The sequence below is a fragment of the Eublepharis macularius genome, chromosome 7 (assembly GCF_028583425.1).
Source record: "Eublepharis macularius isolate TG4126 chromosome 7, MPM_Emac_v1.0, whole genome shotgun sequence".
In the NCBI taxonomy this organism is placed as follows: domain Eukaryota; kingdom Metazoa; phylum Chordata; class Lepidosauria; order Squamata; family Eublepharidae; genus Eublepharis; species Eublepharis macularius.
This window is the reverse complement of record NC_072796.1, coordinates 110446137-110466430: the sequence shown is the minus strand read 5'-3', so window position 1 is coordinate 110466430 and position 20294 is coordinate 110446137. Positions and strand designations below refer to the sequence as shown.

Below are 20294 nucleotides of genomic sequence, written 5' to 3'. Positions count from 1 at the left end.
GCCCTGCAGAGAAGATTAGCATATCAAGCACCAATCCATATGCAAAAGAACCTCCTCAGGATACAGTGAAGCCTCCCTCCATTAGCATTCCACACCCTGGGAAACTCTTACAGGATGACTCAGCCCAAACCCACCTTCCTGAGTAGATATAAATTACCTGCCAACATCTTCTCCACACTGTGACACTGAGAGATCTCTGTCTTTTGGTGCTACACCTCTGAAGATGCCAGTCACAGCCTGCTGGCGAAACGTCAGGAACTACAATGCCAAGACCACAGCTATACAGCCCGGAAAATCCACAACAACCATCGTTCTCTGGCCGTGAAAGCCTTCGACAATATTTTGAGAAACTGTTGTCACAATGTGCATTTTTGTCACTTTGCAAGTTTTAGCTGGTAAAAGTATTTAATCATTAAATTCTTTGTTTCAGAATAGAAACAGGAGAAGCATCAAAATCAAAGAAAAAATGTAGACAAAAGTTTTAATTGGATTTTGAATAAAAGTACAATTAATTGTTACTATTTTGAATTTTATTATTATTATCTTCCTTAGTGGGCCATGCAAACCGCTATTCTGAATAATGCTTTTTAGAGGGTAGGGTAGGAGGCAGAGGGGATGAGTTTATGTAACCAATGGGACAGTGGCTCAAAAAAGTGTAAGAACTACTGATCAAGACCAAAAGGGTAGGTGGCCTGTCTGACAGCCTTCAAAAGGCTGTTTCACATCTTAGCAACAGCCATAGTCAACACCCAAAATCAGGCAGAGGTGCTTCTAACATATTTGTAGGTGGAGACAGGGAGAAAACCCTGCTGGACTGAACAGAACAGCTTTATAGCTATGGGAAGAGACTGTCCCTCACATATGTGGTTCTCAGACCACAACAGGCTTTAATGTCAAGAACTAGTACCTTACTGGGACTTGAAAATAAACAAACAACCAATGCAGGAGCATCAAAATAAGTGTAAGACAGATGACCTGCGATAATAATTTAGGACCAACTGAAGTTTCTGACTTGTCCTCAAGGGCTGCTCCCTATAGTCTAGTCCTGAGGTGATCTTATCATGGATCAATTTAACTAGATCAGCTGAGTCTACAAGTGAAGATAATCGCCATGGTAAATAAAGTTAAAAAAGAACACTTATGGTCATTGTATTCACTGTTTTTTTCCCCAAGAGGAGGACTGAGGCCAGTAATACTTCAAACATTTAACCAAGTCTATCAAAAATAGATCAGCCCAATCGAAAGTGGGCAGCACAATTCCCTCAGAAGCTCCAGCCTTGCCAACTAGCATCACCACCATCTTATCAGGAGTTATTTTCAGCATGTTCAGATATCTATATTATGCCCGTCTTTTTGCCTAGTGGGGTTTAAAGCAGCCTAGGGCAGGTGCATTTTCAGTCAGGGAAACAATTAGGATGCCAGGTCCCCTTACCTCCAAAGCAGGGGATGGGGGTGTCTGCAGACAGGTGTAGGGCCCAATTCTGATTGCTCTCACTCTGGAGGCTCTGATGACATCACTTCTGGTTGAAAAATGGAAACGGTGGGGACTCAGTAGGAAAAAATTGGCCTCAATCATAGAATTTTCACTATGTTTCAACTAGAAGTGCACCACTGGGTTCTCTGAAGCACGTGCACATGTCATTTTGCCATGTGCGCTGGTGACTGCAGGCATATCGCCCCCCTCCTTTTCCCCCTGCTGGCCTGGTGAGTGGAGCTGGGGGGTGAAAGGTGGGGTGGGGGATCCCCTGCCTCCACCGGGGGTCTGGCATCCCTAGAAACAGTATGGTTAGAGGACATGCTCCCCTAGCATCCCAGTCCTGATCCCCAGCTACCTTTTCAGGCTGCAAAAAAACACAGACATTTTCCATCAGAGTCCTCTCAATGCCCTTTAATGTGGCTCTTAACCCTTCAAGAGAAAGCAAAAAGCACAGGACAAAAAGGGGCCGATTCAGGCATCAGTAAATAGAGCAAAACTGAGCTCTCGCAAGTATCCGGTTGCAATGAGGAAACACCGTTTGACTCACCACATCCAAGGACACCAGTGGTGCATCTAAGCAGCAATTCATGCAGTGGCTGGAAAAAAGCTACCTGTTTTCCAGCAGTGTTACACTACAGCTTAGATTTGTGAGGTTCAGAGGGCTTACTAGCCTCACCAGTGTTATGATAAATCCTGGACACCCCCTCTCATCTAAACTAATGCTTCCTTTCTCAATTAACATCCTATCTAAATTAACACTGGCCCGCATTCTAACTCTCTGTACATCCAACCTGTTTCTTTTTTATTCAGTTTAAACATCAAAACATAACTAATTCATTTGTGAATTCCTACTTCTAAGTCAAATTTTATCCTACCAGTTTTATTGTAGCTTCCACATGGGCAAAGCAAATCAAATCAATACCAACCATTCTGTAGAAGACTAAATATTTGAATTCCTGTTTATTGATTTTTAAGTCAATGTTTATTTTTGCCGTTTATTTTTGCCAAGGTTCTGTTACTTTTGGCCCAAGAGGGCATAATTTAGGAGTCTTATGAAATGTTGACAAGTTGGTGCCAGGAGTTGCCCCAGGAGAAAATGAGGGTTGCTAAACAAGGAGATTCAATGTTTTTAACAAGCAAAATTTCCTGTAAACTGTGGTGACTCTCCCTATAAGCTGCAGCCGCATCAAAGTCAACTGCAAAATTCTTTCAACATCAGTGGGACTAAGATTTGAAGTTCCTAGTATGCAAATAACTCATGGGTTCTTCCAGGAGATCTCTGACTATCCTACCATCAAAAAAAAATCCTAGAGTTAATTACTCATTACAGTTACCACTGAAAAGTGGCTAGGCACTGATTCTGGAAGTATCATCTGAAATCAACAATTCTGGAGACTGTACCTTAATATCATGTCTACTTCTCACTGACTTCCTCAGCTAATTTCCCCAGCCAGTTGAGTTTTACTGAGCAGTAAAAGGCAGTCATCCAACACTGTCAGTAGGGTGGCCAAGACAAACCTGGCAACCAGTGGGAGGGGCTGAGGGGGCGGCGACATGATGGGCATGCAACATTGTCAGTGTCAGCAAGGACACTACATCACTTCTGGGTATAACCCGTAAGATGCAATGGGTAGCTCTAGGAATCACTGGAACTCTATGGGAAATTCTATGGTTCCCAGTGATTCCTAGAACTACCTATTGTCACTTCTGAATTGTACCTGAAAGTGATGTACCAGCTCAGAGGCTAGAGCCTTTTCCCACCTTTTATTTACATTTACATTCCTATCCACTGGAGGAGTCAGCACAATTGATTATACAGCACTTTCATCCTTTCTCCTATTGCACACTTTTTGTTTTGAGATTGACAATAGAACAGAGTGATTCCTGCCCATTAAGGCTCTTGCTTGGATTTGAGGACAATGTCTTATTCAGTCCTACCCATGATCCCTTAGATGGATCTCAGCCTGGTGTAAGAAGAATCAAGTGGTCTACAAAGGCACATTTCAGTTTAGCTCAATCCCTGATGAAAGACTGACCTCTGGCCCCTGCACCAAGAACTAATGAGAGATGGCTCTGATGCCATCAAGTGTTTTGAAGGAATAATCCAACTCCTCAAACCTCTGCTCTCCAACAACTGACCTTCTGAAATTACAACTCATTTTGGCAAAGGGTGATTTGGTCAGTATTGTAGAACAGCTGAGAGAGAGCTAGCATACTATACCTGACAGATTCATTACCATAAGAAAAGAACATCTATCAGTCATCTCATCTCTTTAAGGCCAGCCTACAAGCTCCTTAGGCAGAAGAAGCTTGACTGTGCTAAACTGCAATGGCAGGAATCCAGACCGGCAGTCCAAGAAAAGAGGGAGTCTTGGTTTGGGGAACTTGTTTCCTTTGGTCTAGGGAGTACCACACACACTTTTATTGGAAACTCAGGTCTCTGCAAAAGACTGGCATGCTCACTATAGGCAGGTATTTAGGGCCCCTCCATTCTGGCGAATGAGGCAGTGAGGCAGACACCACTTCTAGATCTGTTTACCTTACCACAATGGTTTCCTGTCATAGTACCTGAGATAAGAAGTCTTATCTCTTCTCTCTCCTATGGCAAGTTCCCTGACAAGGACCTGATCCCTCCTGAGATGTTCAAATCCTTTCTTGACTGGTGGGCGCCCATACTAGCTAAACTAGTAAAAAGTGAAGTAAATCAGTCCCTCATAGCTACCACCCAATAAGTTTGGGGATATAGCCTCCAAAGTGCATAGGAAATATTTCCTTTGCCAGCTAGAGGATTGGGAGGGTTCCAACCATATTATCCACCCTGAGCAAGCAAGCTTTAGAAAAGGACAAAAAACCTTGCCCTACAAAGCACTGAGGGTCCCACCAAATCTCTGTATGTGGCTTTTTTTAGACCTAACAGCTGCTTTTGATTCAATTGACAGAAAATTACTTTGGCCAAAATTGACAGGTACGAACATTGATAAACACCTATTGTTTCTATTACAAGAACTTCACACAAATATCTTGGGTAAAGTAAGAGGGGGCACCTCAGGCTCACTAATGCTTTCCAATTTATACTCAAAAAGACATCATTCTAAGATGATCATCCCAAGTTGTTCCACCTTCTTTAGCCCCTGCCCCCAAAATCTATTCATTTATATGCCGATAATACAGTTGTAGTGTCTCTTACAAGCGTTGGTCTCAAAAGGTTTCTACAAAAGTTTGGCAACTTCTGTAGAGAAGAAGTCTTAAACATTAACTATGCTAAGCCCAAAGTGATGGCCTTTAAGAAAAGACTTTGTAAATTTAAGGCACCCCAATAGACGCCATCCTAATGTGCATACCTGTCAATTTCTGCCAAAGTAATGCAGCAACTTTAAATAATTTGGAGTAACCTTTAGTGTGGGCTCATTTGACAGTCATCAGATCCACAGTTTTAAGAACCACAGATGCTGTCCTGAAATTTTATAGTTGTAAGCACGGTTTCTTGATGGATCCAGCTTTGAAAATATACCAGAGTAAAGCTGTCTCACAACTTTTGTTGGAACAGAGGTTTGGGGCTGGAATAATCACCTGGTCACAAAACTGGAATCCATTCAAAATCTCTTTTTAAAAAGAACTTAAGTCCTACCCAGAGGCACTCCAATGGCCCTGATGCAAGCAGAACTTGACTTGCCTTCAGTCAGAGCAGATGTACATGTTGTCATGCTCAGATTCTGGAAAGAATCAAGAAATGACAGCACCAGTCTACTTTGTAGGCAAAGTCTCATTACAATGCAGAAAGATGCTGCCTGGTTGTTTTTTTGTTGTTGTAACAATATTTTTTGCCACTATTCCATCTTGGATGATTCCCACAGTTTCCCTATGGTGAGCACCAATATTCGTGACTGGGTATTCACGCATGATGCTGCCTCAGATAGACAATCTCTAGCTCCCAATGTTAACTCTGGTATAAACTATTTAAAAAGGACCATGCCTCAGCCTCATGTCTGACCTGCATTACCTTTCATAATCCAAGAACAGCATTTACATCTGCTTGACGGTCACTATTCCCATAAACTGTTTGCTTTTGTATATGCGGTACTCTGGTTCTGGAGAACTTACCACATTACGTTCTGTCCTGTCCTCCAGAGCATAGAACCAAATTTCTGGCAGCACTTCTGAAGGGCTTAAAATGTTCCTCAGAAGCAAAGAGGCTGATTTTCCTTCTTTCAGATGCTGACCCGTTCATATCACACAGAGTGTCATCGTTTGTTTGGCAGCTAGGAAATTATGAGCTAAAGTTGCATCCGCAGGATGTCATATTTTAACATGAGAATTTTTAGAGTGGGTTATTTTAGCATTGATATCTATGTTTTATGTCTTTCCCCCCCTTTTAACCCACTACGCTGATTGTAACGGCCTTTGACCATATACAATAAATGCTTTTTGTATGCTACATAAAATATATAAAACAAAAAAGGTACTTGGACATGGATATCCAAAACAGAAAGTACATATTCCTAAGTTCCTAATTCCACAATTTGCTCCCTCTTAAAGCAAGCCCTAGAAAACCCGCAGCATAGTTTCAAAAGCTGTGCAACATTCTGTTCTGCAGCCTTGACGAAGCAGCAGCCAACCTGGCAGGGCAAGGAAAGGCATAAACACATTTTCTAGTATAAGGATGTTATAACCTTGCCTCAATATGAATAGATTCAGGCATTCACATACAATGAAGCGGGGAGTATGCTTCCGGGTCAGAAAATCTTTCAAATGGATGGAGGAGATCAGAAAACATTCAGCTACCAATTTTACCTTACTTTTATGAAGGGACCTAGAAACATTCTGATAAATAGAGCCAAAATTTCTAAAGAGCAAGCAGAACTATAAAACTCAGCTGGATCTGAGACAATGTCATAGTCAGGTTGAACTGTTCTACAAAGTGAAGAAATGACCATCTCTCTGGGCTTCTGACTGATAGATAAAGGTACTTGATAAACAGAACTCTGTGACCACGAGTGTGCTTAAAACCTGGCCATACCCTTCTGCCAGAGTGGGAACAAACCAACATGAAAAAAGAGGATGTGAAAGAAACAGTTCCAAATATTAAGAGAGAGAGAACAAGAACACTGAATTCTTGGAACTGTTTACAGCCTTGGGCAGGGGGGAATTGCTGCTTTAGTGGGGATTGATCCTGCATTGTTTAGAAGTTCCACCCCAACTAGAATCCGTGCTAGAATTATGGCTATTGGAATAAGAGCATTTCTGGAACAGGTCCAGAAGATTATACTCCAAAAATAATGGAAAGCTCCTGGAGCAGAAAGGTAGAGGTGTTTTTGCTTTCCCATACCACAGAGGCCTTGCGGCATGCAAGTTGTGTGTGTGTGTGTGTGTGTGTGTGTGTGTGGAGGGGGGTCTTTTGTCCTGAAAAAATTCTCAGACCCAAAAGGAAAGATAATAAAAGTACAATCTTGCTGGATATGTAACAGGACTGCACTAGATCATCCTACCCCATCTAAGCACTTTAATCCAGCATCATTCATTCATTCATTTATTCATTCATGTGTGCTTGAAGGAGTTATGATTTCACCATTTTGGCTTCCACAATCCGAACCATATCATTTTGGCAGAATGGAATGAAACATTTTTCCCTTCTGCCAAAACTCAGTGAAGCAACACTCATCCCTTCTCTTAAAGGATACCACTGCTTGTTTGGATACCCATCTACTTCCCTAACTATGCTCGACATACATTTAACTAACACGAATTGTAGAAGTAACACCAGTCTCTCTAGAGGGCAGGCAGGCAACAGTAAGACTGCTAATGCTACTGAAGCAGGCATGTCACAGACAAATCCATCCAGCTCCGTGGACTATTCCATACCTCGTTCCCCTAGAAGTCTTTCTTGAGAAAAAGTACCATCCCTAAAAAAAGGTTGTAAGGTGAAGAAAATGACTACGATAATAGCATTTGTTTCTGCAGAAATATACATTAGATTCCTCTGTAAATTACTAATTAGAAATTGTTTATTTTTTCCTCCCTGTGGTCTAGCAGGGCTCCACCACAGCAAGGGAAGAGGTCAAATGAAATCAACTCTTTTAATCAATGCAATGCAAAGCAATACATTCTGAGCTGACAATGCCTCTTGTTGACTGACAACCGTCTGTGTGTCCAGCAGAGTCTACTCAGTGCAGGTTGTTGCTAGGACAGAAAAGACATAGCAGGTGGCTAAGAGGAGGCGTTGAATACTGAAAAAATCTGTCCTCGATAGGACACTGCCTCTGTCGCTCTGTCTCTGTGCAGTGGCCACAATGACACAAGGTCCCTGTATTGTCTATCTTAAATTAACAGAAGCACAAACCCAAACTCAGTTCTTGTTGTATTAAAATGGTGGGGGTTTTTTTTGGCAATCTCCAATTTTAAAACAGCATTTAAGAATGACACTGAACTCTCTTCACCCTACAGACTCCATGCCTACAAAACAAATGGATTCTTGGCATCCATTTCATTTCTACTTTCATTTAACTGAAAATCTAAAACCCCGCAGTGCCCAATTACAACTGACAGGCAGCTTTGGCATTCTCCATCTGCTTTCATGTTCCTTATTTCTGGAATATACAAAGCTGCCTTTCACCAAGCCAGATCACCTCACTCAGCACTGTCTACTCAGACTGGCCATGGCTTTCAGAAAGACAGAAATCTTTCCCAGTATTTGCACCTGAGTCCCTTTCACTGTAGGGTGCCTGCGGTTGAACTTAGGATCTTCTACATGCAAAACATATACTCCACCACTGAGCTATGACCCAACTGCAAACTTCTGGCTGTCAATTTAACTGGCCCTAAAAGTATATGTTTCCCATACTGTTGGGAACTCTTTTAGGAACATAAATGGTACACTGCCTTAAGAAGCATCCAACTCACATGAATACATTGTGTGTGCATTTGCCTGCTTCTTGTTTGCAGAACCGGATTTCCTTCCTGAGAAATTTTGTTGACTTTGTTGTTCAGTGATTCTTGTACCTGGCATGTGTTTCTTGCTTTCTTCCGCGTGCTACCTAGCTATTGTTATTGGGTTTAATTGCTGTCTTGGTTTTTGCTGAGTGGCTGATTTTTAGGAGACCATTTTAATAAAGTATTTTGCTACCTGTTTTAGGGGTTCTGTGGCTTAATTAATATTAACAGTCAAGCAAGAGAAAGGAGGAGGTAAGTTTCCATACTTATGAGTAAACTTGTATGAGGTTGGATTTTGTATGAACATTGGTTTTTTTATAATGAATTAATTATAAGTTTAGTATTTAGTATTTACCAGTAGAACAGATTAGATATACAAATCAGATATCCCGGTTGTGACTTAACACTGGTTTTACTGCTAAGCAGGGCTTTTTTTCAGCAGGAACGCAGTGGAACGGAGTTCCGGAACCTCTTGAAAATGGTCACATGGCTGGTGGCCCTGCCCCCGATCTCCAGACAGAGGGGAGTTTAGACTCCCCTCTCAACTCCCCTCTGTCTGGAGATCAGGGGCGGGGCCACCAGCCATGTGACCATTTTCTCCGAGGGCAACCCACTGAGTTCGACCACCTCTTTCCCCAGAAAAAAACCCTGCTTCTAAGCATACAGAGTCTTTCTTCAGCTGCATAGCCCAATCTTGCAGAGCGCAGTTTTCAGAATTAAACATTTAGAACAGACATATTTTAATATAACATTACCATCACATGATATCAGTTTCACTAGCACCTCCAACCTGAAGAAGACGACTGGAGGCTGAAAAGTCAAGAATTTAGAGTGCTACTGGACTCTTGCTCTTTTCCACTGCTACAAAAAGACTAACATGGCTACCCATCTTGATCAACTTCTAATGTCCATGTTTTTTGTTCCTAACTTGTAGGAACCTTACCTTTTCTTTTAAATGAAAGATTTTCTGAACCTAGAATTCAACAGCATTGGTGTCTATCCATTATTAAATAGCTTACTGTCTTTAACTTCTTCTTTAGAAACAGTACTTGGGACTCATCATCCTCATCAAAGTGTACTTAGTTGGCTGCAGCCTCTGTTTTGCACAGCATGACATTCCTTCCAGCAGTGCTTTTGGTCTTTGTCATTAAGTAATCATGTACAATACAGAAGGCACAGTGAAAATAACTTCATTCAGGCTGAGAACCCAGGATAGAAGCTTCAGCACTTGAAGCACCTATCTAGCTGTACGTCCTTCCTAAATCCTTCCTCTTCAAATTCCTTTAATTTTTATGCTTAAGATAACTTCCTCTTGTCTTTTCTTGCTTTCTCAATCTTTTTACTAAGATTGAAGACAAGGAGCTAAGTTGGCTCAGCTGTGTTTTCTTGCATCCTTTTCTATTCTCCAGGTCACGTCATTGCTGCTGGATCCCAAAAGTCTCCATCAAGCTCTTTGGATGCTCCCCTAAACCAACAGTCTTGTTGCAGCTGCACCTTGTGATATTTCCTTGATCCAGAGACATAGAGCTTCCATCAGAACCAACGACTCTAGGAGACCAAATTCATACACTGCTTTGCATTCATAAAACAGTAGTTCTTAAAGATGCACATTATAATTGATGAGCAGGCCCATAGGTCAGTGGAAAAAGTGTGCCTTTTCCATGCATAATCACAGGTACAATCCTTCAAAATGAATCCTAATTAGCCATGCTAAAGATCTCTGTAGAAGAACACGGGGAACTGCTGCCAGTCCTGTCAGACAATACTAAAGGTGGATTAAATGGTTTGGCTCAATGTAAGGCCATGTATGTTCGTTTCAGAGGTAGGACTGTGGCAGTTTTTTAAAAAGCCCACAGTAATATTCATGCAGTTTGCTCTTGGCCCCATCAATTTTAGCTTTCCTTAAAAAAACCATTCCCAAGACTCTTGGTTGTCAAGAAATCAGGATCCAGAATCTGTAGCTAAACCGGTTTAACAGGCAAAACTGTAGACAGTCTGTCTGAAAAAACCTTGCTTATTTTCAGCTCTTTTACAATCCACTTGCATATCATAAATGTTAGATAGAACTCATTTCTGAAATACCATGATTCAATTTTCATATGTTAAGGGGCGAAAATAAGCAACTGTTTCACTCCCACAGAACATTCCTCAGCTGTCACAAGGTAACGGCTGGAGAACGCCGAAACGACATAGTGGAAAAGAGTCTCCTGCAGCAACTAATTTTCCCTCCCTGCTGTAACATGGATCATTGTTACGGATTCTGATGAATTGTCGGGGCTCCCCCTACGTGGAATGCGAAGGGGTGAGATTCAGAATGTGATTTCCCCAACCCCTGTGGTGAGCACCCTTCATATGTTAAGGCAAGAAGATGACACATTGCCACTGAAAAGATATTTGGAGTGTGTCCATGGAGCATGCTGCACTGTGAACTTAAGGAAAAAACAGTAAACCCAAGTGTTCGGTTATAGCACAGACCTCTGCTTGAGCCCTTTGGAGCTCATACCTCAGCTCTTGACTTCTGCTCTTTTTTCATTTTGACTTATACAGGTCAAATATTGAGCTCGGCACTGAAACATGGGAAAGCACAACAAAGATACAAACAGTGTGTTTTTACTTCAGTTGCCACCAAAATTTTGCCAAAAGCAAAACTCATCAGGAATACAGGTGTTCCGCTTTGGATGGCACAGGAGAAATTTCAAAAGGCAGCCGTTAAAAGGTTTTGATAAGAGTAGCAACATTTCCTTAGGGGAAAGGGGACTTGTGCATCCAGATTTTTGGTAAATGTATTATTGTGATTTAGAGCTGCCAACCTCCAGGTGGGACCTGGAGATCTCCTGGAATTTCAACTGATTTCCAGATGACAGAGATCAGTTTTCCAGGAGAATATGGCTGCTTTAGAGGGTGACCTATATGGCTTTATACCTACTAAGGTACCTCCCAAAATCTTGCTTTCCCCAGGCTCCCCCTCCCTAAATCTCCATGATTTTCTCAACCCAGAGTTGGCAACCCTATTGTAGGTTCGTGGAAAGTTCCCAGTACCATAGAATATTGACAGACAGCTTTCAAATTTGAATTTGTGAAATATCAATAGAGGTAAGAAATGAGAGCAACTCCTGACAGCTTTCAGTGCCACCCCAAGCAGAGCAACATCCTTCTACTGAAGTCAAGAAGGGTGTTGGTAACTGCTTAGGATGACACTCAGGCAGGAAGAGAAGCAGGCCACGATGAGTTTTCAGTGTTCTGCCTGAATCTGAGATGCTTCTATTCAAATCCCACCTAAAGCAGAAACTCCCTAAGATCACCGTTCACAAATCTGTCACTTTTAAAATCAGTTTCCCTGTGTAAAAGAGAAGCAGCACAGACCTCCCTTAAAGGGTTGAGAGAACAAACAAAATAAGATTTTAAAGCATAAGAAGCACCTTCCTTCAATAATTAAAGCAACAAATAAACACAAAACACTGCCTTGGAGTAAAACAGACGACTGATCTATCAAGGTCAGTATCATCTACTCTGACTAGGAGCAGTTCTCCAGGGTTTCAGGCAGAAGTCTTTCATATTGCCTACTTTCTAATGCTCCTAACTGGCAAATGCTAAGGACTGAAACCTGGGACCCTTCTGCATACATAGAAGATGCCCTAATTCTGAGCCAGAGTTCCTCCATATTAACATTCCCACTAATAAGTAACATTACAACACGTAGAAAGTCACAATTCCCCTCTTATGATCAGCTACAAGAGTTTACTTGAATACTTTGAAGCAAAACAGAGAAAGTGCATGTGACATAATTTCTGTTAAATAAAATGCCCCCACTCCACAGAAAGAACCATGATTATACAAACTACTTGTGCAACCAAGAAATTCCCAAACTGCTGAGATTCCAGATGGAAATCCATGTAAGAGATATCAGATCCCCAAGTAAACAAAGAGAAGTACAACAACAAAGTAATACACAGCCAGAAATTCTGACTAGAATTCCCGTGTCTTACTGGGAACATACATAGTTCTGAGCACGCTGACAATATGCAACATCCAGTGAAGGAAAAGGGGAAGCAGACACAAACTAAGCAACAAGCCGTTACCTATTTATAGAAAATGGAGCTATAGTCTTGATAAGAGATGCCTTTGCTCCCACTTTAGCAGCTTCCACAGCTCCACGTTGCCTGTACTGTACTGTTTCTCCATAACTGACATAACGCTGGTTGTAAACGACGATTTTGCCTTTTGCTTCTTGAGCTCTTTGGTGCAGCTCGTCAAAGGAGGTCACCACTAAGACTTCAGCTGTAATACCTAGAATTGAAAATCATCAGAGTCATAGATGCAGGTCAAAGAGGGTACTTGGTGCTTAATTTTTTTAAAAAGTCAATGTAATAGTTTGCATTATTTATTTAAAACATTTGTATCTCATCTTCCTGCCCAGTAAGGGACCTCAAGGTGGCCCACTTGGCCCAAGCCAATGGACATTGCACAAATGTGGGCCACTTGCACACAGCTCTTATTTATCATATTGGGGCTTGTACAAGAGAATTTCCCAATAAAATGTGGATTGATGGATTCTGCCTCCCACCTTGCTGCCCATAACAACACTCAAAGCCGTCACCTGGATGAGCTGCCTCACCTTCATTATGGTATTGCCACTTATTAATATTAAATATGCCGCAACGTGGCCTGCAGATATAGGGGTGGACCTTGGGGAGGGGAGGGACCTCAGTAGGGTATAATGTCATAGAGCCCACCCTCCAAAGCAGCCATTTTCTACAGAGGAACTGATGTGTGTAATCTGGAGAGAGAGGAATTGTAATTCTGGGAGCTTTTCAGGTCCGAGCTTGAGGTTGGCAAGACTAATGCCTACATATATTGCATGTATTCATAAAGAAGTGGTAGAGCACAGGGGGCCTAAGGCTAAATCAGGTCTGCCAAAACTTTCACCCAGAAGTAGGGTTACCAGGTCTCTCTATCCTCTCAGTGGGAGGATAGGGGCCTGGAACTTACCCTTGCTCACGTGTGCATGTGCGCACACTCCAGCAGCGGCATGACGACATCACTTCCGGAAGTGTGTGGCGCCAAGTCACTTCTGTAAGTGACATCACGCCGGCCACGGAAGCGCTCCCATGCTCCTATTTGGTCGGTTTGGAGCCAAATCGGAACGCAGGGATGCTCCCACGGCCAGCTCAAAGGGTGGGAGTGCGTGCCTAGTGCGTGCCAGGGGTGGGCATGCTTTGGGAGTTTGCCCCCTCCCACCAATCACTCAGCGATCAGTGGATAAGGAGGCAAGTTTGCCTGCCACCAGCGGTCACCTGGTAACCCTACCGAGAAGTTTTTGCCTCTTGGTTTACCAGTGGGGCAGCACACTGAGCTCTGCAATCTGGGGGATGAGGGCAATAATTATTCATAATAACCACGTAAAAGGTTAGATTATGTGGCTTAATGATGTGCATGGCTACGATTTGCACTGTAACTATACATGCTTTCAAAATTCTGTTGTTATACCAGTTTTGGCCTTGCTGCTGAATAACATGAACAATTATAACCAAGGGCTTAACCCTCCAAGAACTCTCTTGCAAGAGAACCATCAAAACGAATCCAGTATCTTTCTTACCACACAATTTTTAGCTATGATGTGAAAATTGCTTTAGGGATTTCTCCTCTGCTAAATCTCCCTCCATATTTAAGCCATCTTATGATCCCCATTCACAGGTTTGCTTTTATTCTTGCAAGACTAAATGCTTTTCATCAGCCAAATCAATGGAGCGATTTACCCAAGTTTCTTACTCCGATAGAATTTGTCCATGTGTGTCTGGCATGACAGAGACCTTGGCCCACTTGACATCGTTTTGCCCACAATGGACTGCTCTTAGGGCCTACTGGATACTTCCCATTTTATCAAAATATCATCTTCCACTGGAGCTGGGGGCTATTTCTTATTTATTGGCAGATATTGTTCTGGAAATAACAGTCTCGGTGGCAAAATTTTTGGCAATAACGTCACTGAAATGGGAAATCAGTCTCAAATGGATTTTAGGTAAGATTCAGTACCGCCAACTGCACTTACGTATACTCAAGTTTTTATTCTTCTTATATTTAAATGCAGTAGGTTTATGTCTCCCTTTTATTAAAAATAAAAAGGAGATCTCCCACTTCTGAATTTCCAGTACAAACAAACCTTTCCATGCAGGCAAGTAAAACTCGAAAAGCCTTTCCTCTCGCTAACCTTCGCTGGGAGAACAAATAAATGTTTATAGGTAACGGTGGTAACTATTATTTTAAACTTTTTTTTGCCATCGTTGCACATAAATTTTCACCCAGCATTTCATTTGGGAACCACATTTCATGGCTTTTACAGAATCATTCACAAGATGACCACAACGCTTAAGATCCAATCTTGCAGATTCATTACAGAGATAAGTGGAAACTGTTCAACAGTGAGAACTAGACTTTGCTGCTAAATATAGAAGCCTTAATGGATGCCTGGAATTCCACTGCTATGCATTTCACCTAGAAGCCACAAAACACGTCAGTAAAAAGTAAAAAGCAGTTTGTTCCACAGGGTCTGGAAATAATGAAAAAGAATCAGAGTCTGTCTGAAATTCTTTAATAAAACCCCAATTGCAATCTTATCTGGGTGCTTTTAATCCGTAAACTGGAAGTTTTTAGAATCCTATACATGATACCATCATGCATAGCAAGCTAATGCTCCTGGCACAGCTCAAAATCTCATATACGCACAGAAGTGGGGACCTGGTACAGCAGAGTACCTAACAGTACTATCCTAGGGCCACTTTCCTGGGAGTAAGCCCCACTGAGTAAATTCAGGCAGGATTCGAAGTAGCCTGTTGGGACCTTAGCAAAGTTACACCTTTCTAAATCCATTTAATTCCAGGACCTAGAAGGGTACAACTCTGTATAAGATTGCACTAGAAGAGACCAAGCCACATTTCTGATTCAGACCCAGCCTCTGCCCAGAACTCACTAAGTGGTTTTAGGCAAAACATTACATTTGTCTCACTGCTGCCCCCAGCCCTCCGTATCTGCAATATGGAAATAATACTGATGCTGTACCTTGCAGGGTTGTCGCAAGGATTAGAAGAAGAAAAGGTCTGGAATATGCTTTGAACGTATGAAAGCACTGTATCAATATTAGTAACATGGTAACTGGGACTTGGCAGGTTTTGCTAAACTATGGTCTTGAGTAGCTCTGCTCATCATTACCTGGGAGGCTCCAGAGAACTTTATGGGTGGCTGTTTATCATCTCCTTGGTATTTCCAAATACCTTCCAGCATCTCATTCTTTTCTTACGCCACACTAGATATGATGCAAGCCCATAGGATGAGCTTATCAGTAACAGGACAGCATGAAGATATTCTCATGCTGTTCAGTTCTGTCTCATTTTCTCTGATCCTGATCTTGTACAGTCATTGCTTACCAATTATGGGGCACTGCATACAGGTGATCTGATTGAAACTCACAGATCAGTTGGAAATACTAATGACTGGTACTGGGTACCATGTTAACCCTGACCTGGATGGCCCAGGCTAGCCCAGGCTTGTCACACTTTGGAAACTAAGCAGGGTCAGCCCTTGGATGGGAGACCACCAAGGAAGTCCAGGGTTGTTATGAAGAGGAAAGCAATGGTAAACTACCTCTGTTCATCTCTTGCCTTGAAAGCCCTACGGGGTCACCATAAGTCACCTGTGACATGACTGCACTTTCCATCATCACCAATGATGTTGAGCAGGTGGGTCTATCAGAAAAATCCCATGTCTGCAAATCTTCAGACATCTCTGGGCTGCAGGTTTCTTTTCTAGATCAACAGTGCAATTCAGTTTCACCCTTCTAACTCCATAATGGGCCCTAACCTGGATAGCCCAGGTGAGCCTGATCTCATCAGATCTCAGAAGCTAAGCAGGGTCAACTTTGGTTAGTAATTGGATGGGAAACCTCCAACGAAGACTAGGGTTGCAGAGGCAGGCAATAGCAAACCACCTCTGTTAGTCTCTTGCTGTGAAATCCCCACCAGGGGTCGCCATAAGTCAGCTATGACTTGAGAGCTCCACAAACACAACTCCATAATGAGATGAGGAAAAATTGTACTGCAAATCACACAAACTGGCTTCCTCTTAACAACGTATTAAATATACTAGTGATATTGTTTTTAATGTTGCAAGAGATGTTGTGGAGGGACTGTGGCTTTTTATTCCAAAAATAGAGTAAGAAAGGTGAGGAAATTCTAAAGGGCTGACTCTCCTGGCTCCAACTTTTTAAAAAAGTGCCAAACATGCCACATTTGAGTACCAAGTGCAAAAATCGACCACTGATATTGTTGGCACGTAAGTGGCTGAACTGAGAGACTCCAGCTGCTCCTAATGAAGAATAGTTTCAACCATGTAGCTAAGAAATGTCCCAGTGACAGAATCATCCTAAAGGCTGGAGGGACGCCAGTAGAAATGAAGCCAGGTATCTGCAAAAATTTCATTTTCCACTAGAAAAATCAAGGTCTCTGCAGGCTGGCGCTGCAATCTGCATGACATATCAGCTCCAGTAACAGATGAGCAGGATTGGCAGCAGGTAATTCATCCCAACGTCCCATTTATACACTACATCAAGTGATAAAACATAATAACATGTGCTCATGATTGCTCATCAAGGGGAGAAAGAACAGTAGCTCTTCTTGACAGTTACTTGCTGCATTAATGAAAGACACCACCCCCAAGGAGGTCTCAAGATGCTCTCTCCTTTTCAGAGCCTGTGCCTAAAAATTCTACCAAGGTTGTTTTAAAATGCCATTCTCACAATGCGTTTTCTAAGAATAGAAAGCTGGTATCATAAACAGGAAAACACAAAATATATAAAAGGCATACAGAAAAGGGCACTAGGTTTTCTGATGATGATCATTCAGAAATAACATTTTAGTATTATCCATTTTCAGTCTTTGACCACAGAGCAGAGCTATACCCTTCTGATGTTTAATGTAAGAACCAGTCTGACTTTACAAACAAACACAGGTGGAACCTAGAGAGGGCAGGTTTTGGGGAAGGACCTCATCAGGGTACAATACCATACAGTCTACCTCCAAAGCAGTCATTTTCTCCAGGAGAACTGATCTCTGTGGCCTGGAGATCAATTGTACTTCTAAGAGAACTCCAGCCACCAACTGGAAGTTGGCAACCATACCCATTACCCACTTTCTGAGGTGGCTGCCTCCCAGTGCAAGGCCTTGTCTGTGGTGGCACATCAACACTGGAATTTCTTCACCATGGTTACTTGCTTGGTGTTCAACCTATCTTGCTTTAACCACGAGCTTCTGTTTTTTCCCAAGCTTTTGGTTGATTCCATCCCAAATGGTTCTTACCTGGTATTGCTACTACTGGCCTTTAAATAACTTTTAAATGGTTTTAAGGCTACTCTATTTTATTTATTAGCCCCCTTAATTGTTAGCAGTCAAGCCATACCTTCATGCTAACAGGGAAGTTTATGAATATGGCTATATCATAACTCCCTCTCCTCATGTGCTTCAAACACATGGTTTGTTGCCTGGCTAGGCAGAAAGAGTTCCCAACTCTGGCTAGAGATGGAAAATTAGTGAAATGTGAGTCATGAGGTAGGACTGGCTATCAGCCCCACACCCCGGAGATGTATATAGATGTAAAGACACAACGTCTTCCAGGAGTTCCTGAATTAATCACCCACACCCTGCTGATCTTCCCCTTCCCTCTTCCCTAATCAGAGTAATCAGGGACCTGATAAACTCTTCCCTTCTGCTAATCACAGGTCATCAATCACTTTTCTTACCTTCAGTTCCACCCAGGAAGGTATAACCAAACCTTTCCCATTTTATTGTCCCTCCTCTGGAGACAGCCATTATTAAGCTATTGTTTTGGGGTAGAAGTTGTGATCCTGCCCAGTGTGTGCGTGTGTTCCTTGGATCCACCTGCATGCCCTCAAATGCGTGTCTGAGCCTCCTTCCTCTTGCCACGAAGCGTTGGTCGCTCAGCTGCCACCCTCTACAGATGTCCTCTATCCTCCAGACTGGTAAATATCAGCCAACCCTGTACTCCTCTCCATTTTCCTCCGTTTTTAGTTAGCTTTTTGTATATGTTGTGTGTGATTTCCTGTGTGTTTCTTTTGCTACCCCTTCAATAAAAACCATTCCTGTTGAACTCCCCCCCCCCGGTTCATTCAGAGAGTCCTCTAAGGGAATGATCCTCTATACATAGGTGGAGAGCCTGCTAAGTTACCCCCTCTCCCTCCTTGTATGCTAATTCCCCCAACTCACAAGGAGACCCCCCATTTAGGGTAACATTCTATCTTGCAGGAACTCAAGATGGCTTACAATATAATTTATATTTTACTTTTACTGCTTTAATGACTATTATTATTGTTAATGCTTACTGTTTGTTATTGTTTTTATAACACTTATGAATTTTAATGAGATTCACTACAAGTGGGAAGTCGCCTCAGGAACCTGTAGCACTGAGAATGTAGGTAGAAACATTTTGAAGTAATGAACTGACAATGTTGCCAGTTATATTTTTAAACTGCCTTGAATTTAGCAAAGGCAATATAATTTGTCTTATATAAATTTCCCATTGAAACATCTGCTTTAAATAACGGCTTAACAGAAATAATTTCCTCCTATCAGCCATCAAGAGAACAGAATGAAGCATGGTGAAAAACATCATCTTTGAGGAGGGGGGAGTTACAGAGGAAAACAATTTCCTTAATTTATATTGGCTCCCTCCCATCTTAGTGGAAACTTCTACAGGTATTACTGTCAGGGTCAGCATAATGGCTTTCCTCCACAGAAGAACACTTGTGCAACTTAATCAGGAAGAAAAATTCATGTAGATTTTTCTGCAAAGCAAAATGAGCAGAAGCATGCTTTCAGAAGTGTCATACAATAATGCTTCTCTGATTCCTCACTTGGATACAGAAATCTTCGGCAGCTAGACAAGAGCATGACTAGAAGTAAAAGTATCTATTTACTCTAGATTTTTTAATTTTCTTTTAATTTAAAATATTTATATTTCCCTCCTTATTTCCCTGGACCCAAAGTGGCTAGCAGTGCAACTACATGTTAAAAGGATAAAAGACATAAAAGCCCATTAACAGATAAAACAGTGCACAGTACACACAGAGATTTTTTTTTTAGGCCCAATTTGATGAGACACTTCACCATCCTCCAAATGCCCTGCAAAGCAGAATCATCCTTCATGCCTTTTTAAATGCAGCCAGGGAAGGCACCCTCTGTACCGACTCTGGTGGCCACTTCAGAGGACCAGATCTATCATGAAGAAAGCCTGAGGCCTAGCTGGTGCTGCATGGACAGTCCTGGGATCAAGAAGATCAGGAAATGTCTCATCAAGACAGATGCAAAGCTCCTACTCAGAGACTTATCCTGATGCCTACAGAATCTGTTATCCTTTGCTATCAGTCACAGTCATCTAGCTAGACCACGATGAGACCCAAGAGTAGCAGCATGTGTCCTGCAGACGACGACATGGACTACCTGTGATGCTTCCTCAGAGCAAGCTAAGCTTTAGCAGGGTGTGGATGCAGTATCCCCAGCAGTTGCTTGGGAGACCTGGCCAAAGAACAAGCCATGCATAAATGCTTTGCTGAGATGTGGGAAAATATCTGAAAGCCCCTCATTACAAGGCACAGGAAGGTACAATGTACCTCTGTGCCCACACATAACCCCCTTTTGTTCTTTTAAATATCCAGGCCCCTCCACCCTCCCTCTACCGCTTCCGTTAGCCATCATATTATACCATTTTCTCACGTTAGCTCTAAGTATAAACAAGAAATATCAATTAAAATACAATATAACAAATAAAACCCCAATATTATAAAAAACAAAATTTTGCAGCACAAAAAGAATCCAAATCATTCAAT

At 42.1% G+C, this 20294-nt stretch overlaps 1 protein-coding gene across 3 annotated transcripts in view; it reads right to left on the bottom strand.

Moving 5' to 3' along the window:
* Nucleotides 1-20294, bottom strand: part of CPQ (carboxypeptidase Q) — a 255379-nt gene that overhangs the window by 189645 nt on the left and 45440 nt on the right. For all 3 annotated transcript variants that reach the window (XM_054985469.1, XM_054985471.1, XM_054985470.1), the window contains one exon: nt 12484-12691. In XM_054985469.1, coding sequence (XP_054841444.1) covers nt 12484-12691 — 208 coding nt within the window. The remainder of the gene's footprint in view (nt 1-12483; nt 12692-20294) is intronic.